Source organism: Camellia sinensis, chromosome 12 (genome assembly GCF_055761805.1).
Source record: "Camellia sinensis isolate YWXY chromosome 12, ASM5576180v1, whole genome shotgun sequence".
Taxonomy (NCBI): Eukaryota; Viridiplantae; Streptophyta; class Magnoliopsida; order Ericales; family Theaceae; genus Camellia; species Camellia sinensis.
In genome coordinates this window covers 77733167-77744262 of record NC_138972.1, presented here as the reverse complement: position 1 = coordinate 77744262, position 11096 = coordinate 77733167, and the positions used below count along the sequence as shown (strand labels likewise).

Below are 11096 nucleotides of genomic sequence, written 5' to 3'. Positions count from 1 at the left end.
ATGTGATAGAAATTAAATTGGTAAAGTATAAAGGTAAATACATTTAAATTATTGATGGTTACTTTTGAATAAATTTTGAGTAGATGATTTTAGATTTATAATATTGCTGGATGGATAAATTCCACTGCACAAATCCTATACATTTAATTTTTTTTTTGGATAAATTACAAGTATGGATTGTTCCTTGTTGTTTAAAAATTATAAATATTTTCATGTCAAATTTTTTTTTAAGAGAATTAATTAAAAAAATTAAATTTTTAACTGCTTTTCTATATAATAAGAAAATTACTTGACTTATTAATTAAAATAAATTTCTGATATCATTAAAAATTATTAATTGATTTTGTGATTTATTAATAAAAAGTCTATTTGTTATGAAATTAGAAATTTCAATGGGCGAGATTTAATTTTCAGAACCATAAGAGATAATTATATTTTAAGTAAACCTTAAAGTGTGTATTTATAATTACTCTATTTTTTTTATATTGTGTTTGAATTTTAAATTTATAAAAAAAATTATGAAAATTTTTATCTTTGGATAAAAAAAACTATTTTTTTTTATTGAGTTAATCACCTAAAAGTCTTATTTACAAATGTTATGGTAACTCAGGTTCTATCTAAATTTTTTTGAACTAATAAATCCTATTTAATAAAACTAAGAATATTATAAGTTTTTCTTAATTTTTAAAACTAAGAGCATTATCAATTTTAAAAAGTAATATTCCAGATAATTGTTTAACTAATTGAGAAAAAAACAAGAGTATGAGATTAAACGTTTTTTTTCTCTTTTACTTATTAGTTTGATTCAACCATCCAATAAAATCAAAAATATTATCAGTTTTTTTTTTCAGTTTTAAAACTGAGAATATTATCAAATTTTTCATTTTTAAATTTTAAATTTTAAATTTTTTATTTTTTATTTTTTATTTTCAGTTTTGCACATCAATGTTTTATAATCATGACACAAATTTTTCAGTTTTGCACAAAAAAAAAAAAAAAAATCTGTTTTTCCAATTTTTTTTGCACATAATTTTTTTTTTAATTTTTTCAATTTGGAAATTGATGTTTTAAAGTTTTGAAAATCAAAATAAATGTCAAATCATTGTGTTCTTTTTAGATAATCATAAATGATGAACAATTATTATTTGAAGAGCAATTCCGATTATTAAAAATTTAATGAGACTTGAAAGTCCAAAAAATCTTAATTAAAACTTAGGCTTCATTTGGGAACATACTTTTTTAGTAACTTTTTGCCTTTTTCACTAAACTATGATGTAAAAAAAAATAGTATATTTAGGATAATTTTTTAATTTTTTATGAAAAGATGTGCAAAAAGTAAAGAGAAAAAGGAATCTTTGACTTTTTGGTATATGTTGTTGATTTTTTAATTTTTTTAATAATTTTTTAACTTTTTTATTAAAAAAATTATTTGTCAAATGAGGCTTCGATAAAGTATAAATTTATAAATTAAGACTTATATACAAATATCTCATTTTTATTTTATTTATTTCTTACTTTATAAATTTCGTCATAAATATAAAATCTAAACACGATCCTAATAAATATTCGTTCTAATTGGGCACAAACCCCACTCAACTCTCAACCATACGTCAACTCTTATGCCTCATTTGGAAAGTTGATTAGTTTAAGTTTTGTTTGGTATTAGTTAATTAGTTAATTTTTTTGTATCAGAACTTTTTTAACTTCATTTTGTTTGAATTTTTTTTAGTTTTTTAACTTTTATGAGAAAAAAATATAATGATTATGAATTAGATGTGATATTTTATGTTATTAGCATATTTAGTCTATTTTATCATTTTATGCTTTTTTAGCCCTAAAATAATAGTCAAACTAGGGCTTTGGGAACCCTTCTTTTTAGTCAAAAAGTCAACAATCCATACCAAAAAGTTAAAGATTCTCTTTTCTCTCTAACTTTTGCACATCTTTTCGTAAAAAGTCAAAAAATTATCTCAAACATACTAATTTTTTTAGCTCATATTTTAGTCAAATAGCCAAAAAGTTACTAAATTAACCTGTTCCCAAACGAGGCCTTAGTATATTATTTTAATTTTTGACTATAATTTATTATCAAAATTATTTACTTTTCAAAAGGGAGTAGGAGAAAAGGGGTCCCAATCTTTATTCTGTAATTTATTATCAATTAATCGACTTCATTCTCTTTCCTATTATAGTTATTTTCCAAACTTAAAACATTGTTGCCTTTAAAATTTAGGATTTAAGAACATTAAAATTAATTAATTTTGAAAATTTGCGCACCATAGATAACACTTAAATTGTTAGTTTCGAATAATACAACAATGAAAATGTCAATTTACTATTTATCTTATATATATATATATATATATATATATATATATATATATATTTTATCTCACTTGTATAGTCATTGAGAAGATAACTTTATTCGTCATATGTTCATATAACCAGAGTTGAACTTTTACACAAATTTTGATTATTTATATTCAAATAAAATTATTTTGTTCAAATGATTAAGGTTGACCAAATACTAAATGTTCATATGTAAAAAATTGAACAAATATTTAATGTTCAATTTATTATTTCCAAACAAATAAAGCAGCTATTCATTTAATTTTTTTAAAAAACTCACATTTTATGTAATGTTTGAATTCTAAATCTATAAAGAAAAAAAAGGAAAATAATTTTATTCAATTATGTATTTTTTTCCTTTTTATCATTTCTTTTTTTAATTTGGAATTCAAATTATTTCTATTTTTAATTTAATTCCTTAATAATTTTATTTCTCAAATTTAATTCAATTCAATAATTTAATTTATTTTTGGTATATTTTCTTTTCCATTTTACAAAGAGTAATGTATTCAACATTTTACAAAAAAGAAATAACACATAAAATTTAAGTTTGAACGAGTTGAAATTGTTCAGCATATAAAATAGCTTAATAATTTTGTTCAATATAAATATTTTGAACATATTAAATTTGTTCAATTTTATTTTTTTGTACGATATTATTATATTCAGACAACTAGAGTTTAGCCAAACTTGAAATAGAAATTGCTATAGAAGTTAAATCGATAACCAAATCAAAAGCAAAGAAGAAAAACATATCAAAGTGAGAATCAAATGTGTGAATTGTAAATCTTTGGAGATCTTCAACGCTGACAATACACTGACGAAACAATAGCGAGACGACGGCAACAATGGAGATCTGAAACGACAACAATGCATCAGCAAGACGACGACGACGAATGTAACGCTCCGAATAAATACAATAACCCATCTACAACATCAATAAGTAACAACAATAATAAAGTAATTATCTTCTATTAGTTTCCAATCAAGTTTTGCAAAAGAAGAACATATGCAGGTATACATTCACAAGTCTAACCCTGAATCCATAGCATATGTTACGTAATAGATTGAACATCAAGCAAATAAGGAATGCCCTATGGGCTTACAGTTTTTCCAAGACAGTGCTTGGTTACAATAAAATGGATTTAAATCCAATATAGATCACTCAAGTGCAAGAAGTGTCGCTCGAGTGACCAGACACAATAAGTTGCACCGCTTGAGTGCAAGAAGTTTCGTTCGAGCGAAGAATATCAACTCTCCGAAGTTTTACAGACAGAAGACTACTGCTCGAGCTCAAGAAGGGCCGCTCAAGCCAACACCGCTCGCGCGCAAGAAGTTTCACTCGAGCGAAGAATACCACCTCCTTGTAGTTTTGCAGACTTGTAAGAGTATTGAGAGTTTACAAAGACCGCTCGAGCGCAAGAAGTGTTGCTCGAGTGAAGGGGCAAAATTCTGGGCAACAATAGTTTGAAAGACAAGCTAGCAACCTGTTCCAAAAGCAACCAACACATCCCAATAGCCAAACTCAAAGAGAAATAAGGGGAAACAACATTGAACAACTATATAAGACAATGAAACTCGGATCCAAAACATCTAATCGGTCGAGTCTAAACCAAAATCATTAATGAACCTTCTATCGGTGATGGAGATTTTCAACACCTAGAAAAGAGATCTTTGGTGTTCTAAAAATGAAGATCTTAAGATGTAGGTAGTGTGCACTCAAACAAACAGGTGGTGTATTGCCTTAGGGTTAGGAATGGAAAGTTAAGAAGTGAACTAAGATATTTACAAATTCTAAAAATTATTATGTGTGTGTATTAAGTAATGATGTGTACTGAGAAGATTTGTAGTGTATAAATAGAATTTCTCTAATATTTAAAAATTGAAGCCTTTGATTGAGCAACTAATATAGATTCTATATAAGTCACTATTTGAGATAAAACTTATTTGGGTCAGATCATATATCTACTTTTTAACACATCTTTTCGTAAAAAATAAAAAATATACTTATTTAGATCATCTTAAATAATCCCTTAAGTTTTGTATGGTTATAAGAGAAGAAACAGGCTTTGAAACTCAATATGAGTAGGTATATAATGATTGAGTAATGGTATGAATCATGAAATAAATATTATGAAAGTTTCATAAAATTAATCCAAGGGTAATTACATAACATATAATAAAATACTACAAACTAATCTATGGGTAGAGAATCTTTATGAAAACTTTTCATGATCTTTCTTTTATGATACTTAGCATTATTGATAATGACTATGGTGAAATCACCTTATTCATCACGTAAAATTTATAATTAAAAATAAATTTAGCATAAAATTTGTCAAAAAATTAATTATTATGTAACGCACCGAAATAATCCGACATAAATTAAATACTTTAACCCACGTCTACATCATTAATCAACAAGATTTATACAAAAGCTCCATATGCGAATTATACATTCAATGATATAGAATTACATGAATCTATAGCATGTAGAGCATCATATCCAAAAATAATAAAATGCCCACTTGGGCTTACAATTTCCAAGGCTTAAGCCCGGTTACACAAAAATGGCCTCTCGGACCCATACATGAATTGCCCTTGGCTAGCAAAATAAATCACAACAAAACAGAGTTATTTACTCTTCACAAAATATGTCCACGCTCTTAACTCGGCAGGATCACCACATCCTTTCTTGCATCAAAATTCCATAGAGGTGAGCATAATGCCCAGTAGAGAATCCTTACAAAGTATATACAGTTATGCAAATTTCCAATGTAAAATGCAAATGCCATGCAATGCCATTTTAAAGAGAATTTCATTTACATGCTTTTTTTTTTTTTTTTTAAATCACCATGTTTCAACAACAGTTTGAAATCTCAACAATTCCGAAACTTCCAATTTTATTCAATAGGGGTGGTAAATACGACTCAGGTAATCCCTAGGTTGGTGTCTGAAAGTAGGCTCAACTAGCACTACCAAAACCCCACTTTACTGGTTGCTAACCGGAAGGGAAGTGGTACCTCCTCCGCGCGTGTTTTCGGTCTTTCACCCCGGACACTCAGGCCAACTTATCAATTCCATCTACACCTCCTATCCGAACTTACCAACGTATTTACCCCAAAAACATTTCCTTAGTCCTTTTTTCTCAACAATTCTATTATCAATTCAAGGTAATCAATTTCAAATCAAACATGTGGTAACCAAAAAAGAATGTATGCAAAATAATAATTGGTAATGCTACAATAATCATTTTCTTTTCATTCTTGTATATTTCAACAATAATCTCAAATAAACGAGCTTTTATTCCTCCCGTTCCGTATTATCTCACAATGGGACCATGTTTCCATTTATTTTCATCGACAAATAACTACATTTCCACCTCTTAAGCAATTCCAACAATATAATCATTTCAAGACTATAGCAACAATTAATCAATAATTTCCTTCCAACACCAACATTTTTTTCTCTATTTCGTGAGATTCAACATTTGTAACTATAAGTAAAAATCTTTCCTTTCTTTAACTCTTTTGATATACACAATAATGCATTAATAATAAAACTTTATGTGTTCTCATCATTTATTTTTTTTTTTAAAAACCCCTAATTTCTAGTTTTCTTTTTACGAACAGCACCCCCCACACACACTAAGCACTTGAAAGGGACCCTCAAAATCACACCATTTTCCTTGCCTAAAATAATTTCAACTCTCAAGATGTTATCTTAAAAGGATTTGAGATTTTTTTTTATTTATTTTTTTAAATCCACTTTTGAGAATCTCTACATTTTAGGTCACAAAATCAAACCAACATAATAACTTCAAGAAAACCTTTAAACCAACATCAATATTGCAAAACATGTATATATAACTCTAGGAAGTCCCTACCTCAAGTTTTGGAGGGGATTTGATGAAACCCTAGGATCCAAGATTGAAGAAACTTGATCTCTATCGTATAAGGTGGAATACTTGTTTTGCGCTCCGAGATTTGTAAAGGATGATGGATCAAAACTCAATAGATTGTTAGAAATCAAAGGTTCTAGGAGATTTGGTATAGGAGATGTAGAGAGAAGGGAGATTTGGTATAGGATGGTGGAGTTCTTGTTCTGCCCAGCGCCTCGCACGTGCGGCACGTGCCCCACACGTGCGGAGCCCACCTTCCACACATACAGCCCTCAATCCCGTACGTGCGGCCTTCCCATGCCGCACCTCCTCTAGCACCTGCATATATTGCAGTGTGCTGCCCCAAACATCCTCTAAATTCCGTACGTGCGGCCTCACCTCCAGCACGTGCGGCCCTGGTTCCCCAGCCCAGAATTTTCTCAGTTCAATTCTAGGCACTTCGGACTTGACCTCGAACTCTCCGGAACATGTGAAAATCAACACTCAACAAACAAGAACAAGAATTTATTTGAGGAACAACTTCCAGACACCACAAACCTAAAGTTAAACAAAGGAGAACGAAGCGAATAATACACCCGGTCATCAAAACCTCCCCACCATAGGAAATTTTGTCCCCGGAATTTAAACAAACCAACCAAACTAAAGAGGGTCCTAGCAATTATGGCCACACTAACAACATTTTGAAGTCGCAACATCAATATTCAACTCACATTTACCACTCTCATTATCATATTTTCATCAAAACAGCAATTGCTCTTACTAGGCATTCGAAATGCTTTAACAAAAGTTCCTTCCCACACAATCTCATACTTAGATTAACAATGCATACAACAACACATGATAAACAATTTTGACACTTTCCCCCTTCAACACTAGGGAACACTACAAATCAAAATAACTAAACATTTTCAAATAAACTTGGATACTTGGAGCGGACTTCCCCCTCCCTTTCCCACGTTGCTTCTTCAACCCCGTGGTGTCTCCACAACACCTTCACTAATGGTATAGTTTTACCCCATAACACTTGCTCTCGGGTATCTAGTATTTGAACCAATCGCTCTTCGTAAGAGGCATCTTCATCCACCTCCAAATCAACCCAATCTAGCACATGAGAAGGGTCGGGTTCGTACTTCCTAAGCATTGACATATGAAACACATTGTGAACCCCTGAAAGTTGTAGCGGTAAGGCTAACTGGTATGTCACTTCCCCGATTCTCTCCAATATCTCGAAAGGCCCAATAAACTTTGGAGACAACTTTTCACTCTTACTGAACCTCATCAAACCCCACCTAGGTGTGATCTTAAGGAAAACATGGTCACCAACTTCAAAAGATAAAGGTCGTCTCCTCTTATCGGCATAACTTTTCTGCTGGCTTTGGGATGTAGCTAACCTTTTCCGAATAAGAGCAACTTTCTCGGTCATTTCTTTAATGGTTTCCGAACCCAACAACGGTGCACCCCCACCTCGGCCCAACAAACTAGTGATCTACAAGGTCGGCCATACAAGGCCTCAAACGGTGCCATCTCAATGCTAGCTTGGTAAATATTGTTATAGGCAAACTCAATCAACAGTAAGTGCCTCTCCCATGACCCGTTGAAATCCAGGACACAAGCTCTAAGCATGTCCTCCAAAATTTGAATAGTACGCTCCGATTGCCCATCGGTTTGAGGGTGATAAGGGGTACTAAAGGTCAACTTAGTCCCCAATGCCTCTTAAAGGCTTTGCTACAATCGGGTGGTAAAACGAGGATCCCTATCCAACAAAATGGTTACTAGAACCTCATGAAGTCGAACTATCTCTCTAATGTACAACTCTACCAAGTGCTCAACCGAGTCACCGGTACGCATCAGAATGAAATGCATAGACTTAGTCAACCTATCAACAATCACCCAAATGGCATCATTGCCCCGCTGTGTTCTAGGAAGCCCAACTACGAAATCCATGGTAACATGCTCTCTTTTCCACTCGGCTATTGGTAAGGGTTGTAACAAACTCGCTGGTCTTTGGTGTTTGGCTTTCACTTGTTGACAAGTAAGGCACCTCGACATAAAGGAGGCGACATCCCATTTCATACCCCTCCACCAAAATTGACAGCTAAGATCATGATACATTTTGGTGCCTCTCGGATGTACCGCAAGGCTTGAATGATGGAATTCTCGAAGCACTTCCTCTCTACAAGATTTAGGTACAAACAAACGGTCTAGGTAACATACATTCTGATCCGAGTGAATGTTCAAGCCCTTCTCCTCCTTCCCGTTGGAAATTCCATCACGAATCAACTTTACTTCACAATCTCCTTGTTGTGCCTCTACAACTTTACTAATTAAGATAGGTTGACCACTCGAAATAAACAATATTGCACCCTCTTTGGACTCACCCAAGTGCAATTCAAACTTGCCGATGTCACCCAACATAACCCATTCCCGAATAGCCACACTCGCCAAACTGCTCATGGATTTCTGACTTAAGGCGTTGCCCACTACATTGGCCTTCCTCGGATGATAGTGTAACTCAAAGTCATAAGCCTCCAAAAATTCCATCCACCTCTGTTGGCATAAATTCAAGTCTTTTGGGGAAAACAAATACTTTAGGCTGTTATGATAGTAGAAAACCTCAAACTTCTCGTCATACAAATAATGCCTCCAAATTTTCAAAGCAAACACTACTGCTACTAATTCTAGGTCGTGGGTAGGGTAATTCTTCTCATGAGTTTTCACTTGCCATGAACCGTAGGTTACAACCTTTACCCCTTGCATCAAAACACAACCAAGCCCATCCCGAGATGCGTCATAATAGACGGTATAGCCCAAACCTCTTTCTGGAATTATCAACACCGGTGTGGTAGTCAGTCTAGTTTTAAGCTCTTGGAATGACTTTTCACAAGTCTCACTCCACATAAACTTAACCCCCTTTCTAGTCAATCTAGTCAAAGGCTTGGCTAGTCTAGAAAAGTCCCTTACAAAACGCCGATAGTACCCCGCCAATCCTAAGAAACTTCGAATCTCAAAAATATTTTTAGGTTGCTCCCAATCTTGTACAGAGTCTATCTTTGAAGAGTCTACAGTTACTCCCTCTCTTGACACTACATGGCCCAAAAAATTCACCTCGGTGAGCCAAAACTTGTATTTCTCAAATTTGGCATACAATTGATGTTTCATAAGCAAATCAAGCATTACCCTTAAGTGAGCCTCGTGTTCTTTCTTGGAAGTCGAATAAATTAGGATGTCGTCCATGAAGATGACCACAAAATGATCCAAGTATTCCCTAAAAATTTGGTTCATCAAGTCCATAAAGGAAGCCGGTGCATTAGTCAACCCAAATGGCATTACAAGGAACTCATTGTGGCCATAACGTGAACGAAAGGTCATTTTTTGGATGTCCTCCTCCCGGAATCTCAACTGATGGTACCCTGACCTCAAATCTATCTTCGAAAAACAACAAGACCCCCTAAGTTGGCCAAACAAGTCATCTATTAGAGGTAAGGGGTACTTGTTCTTGACGGTAACCCGATTCAACTTGCGGTAATCGATACACAACCGCAACGACCCATCTTTCTTCTTCGCAAAGAGAGCTGGCGCTCCTCAAGGCGATGTACTAAGGCGAATGAAACCATTGTCTAAAAGCTCCTAGAGTTAAATCTTCAACTCATGCAACTCCGCGGGTGCAAATTTATATGGCGCCATAGAAATTGGTGCCATTCCAAGCACTAAGTCAATGGTGAACTTGATCTCCGAATCGAGTGGCAAACTGGTAAGATCCTCGGGAAATACGTCTGAGTATTTGCAAACTATCCTTGGCAACTCAACACAAGTCTCGTCACTCTCACTATTCAAGATAGTAGCAAGAAGACCGCTAAGCTCGTTTTTACTGCGAGGGTCAATTACTGGCGATAAGAACTGATCAACCCTGTCCCCTAAAAAATAAAAACAATCACCACCTGAGGTTCACACTGTGACCCTCTAACAAAAACAATAAATCACTGCTCGATACGAAGACAACCAATCCATGCCTAGAATAACATCAAAATTCGACATTTCAAACAACATAAAAGCAAACGGGAGTCGACGCCCGGTAACCTCTATCTCATAACCACGACAACCCCGATCTAAGTTAACTGTACTTCCAACCGGTGCCTCAACTCTAAGTGGAGATGTTAACTGTGCCACCTCTAACCCCAATGCAGATGTGAATGCAGCAGATAGGAATGAATGAGACGCACCCGTGTCTGTCAACACATTAGCCAAAGAATTACACACAACGAAATACCTCTCACAATTGAGGATCCCGGTAACTGCTCTGGCGCGGTAACAGCATACACGCGCCCCTGTGGCTTCTGATCAACTTGCTCATCCCTCGGAGCATAGACATGCTGCACTGACTGAGCTAAAGCGGCTCCCTAATTAGCTCGCAAAGTTTGTATTGAGTGAGCTTGCTGGTGGCTTTAAGTCTGCCTCGACTCTGATGCGCCTCCTAACTGCGGCGAGCTCTTTTTATGTGCCCTGACTGACCGCACTGATAGCAAGTAGGTCCTTGTCCCCTACTCTGAGACTGACTCTGAGATCGGTTAGGTGGTGGTGGTGGTGGTTGTGGAAACATCTACTGTCCTTCTCCCTTCTGTGGACATGCAAAGGCCTTGTGACTCGGTTGGCCACACTTGAAACAAGAAAACCCACTCGGTGCACTCTTCCCCGGGCCCACACTAGGCAAGGGAAAGGTAGATCTAGACTGTTGCAGTTGAGACTGCGATGAAAAGATGTTTTTACTCTTCTTGTTGGGCTTATAATCCCCTTGTGATCCTTGGCCCCTAGACCTCGAACTCCGAAGTCTCTCCTCCTCAGCCTCTAC

At 34.6% G+C, this 11096-nt stretch overlaps 1 protein-coding gene across 1 annotated transcript; it reads right to left on the bottom strand.

Annotated features, from left to right (window-relative positions):
* Positions 1-9883: 9883 nt before the first annotated feature.
* LOC145803679 (uncharacterized) lies at positions 9884-10847 on the bottom strand. Its single transcript, XM_082896994.1, has 3 exons — positions 10760-10847; positions 10261-10476; positions 9884-10164 (listed from the first exon to the last, which is right to left on the bottom strand). Exons 1-3 carry the CDS (start codon positions 10845-10847, stop codon positions 9884-9886), a joined length of 585 nt encoding a protein of 194 aa, XP_082753120.1.
* Between the last annotated feature and the right edge of the window lie 249 nt (positions 10848-11096).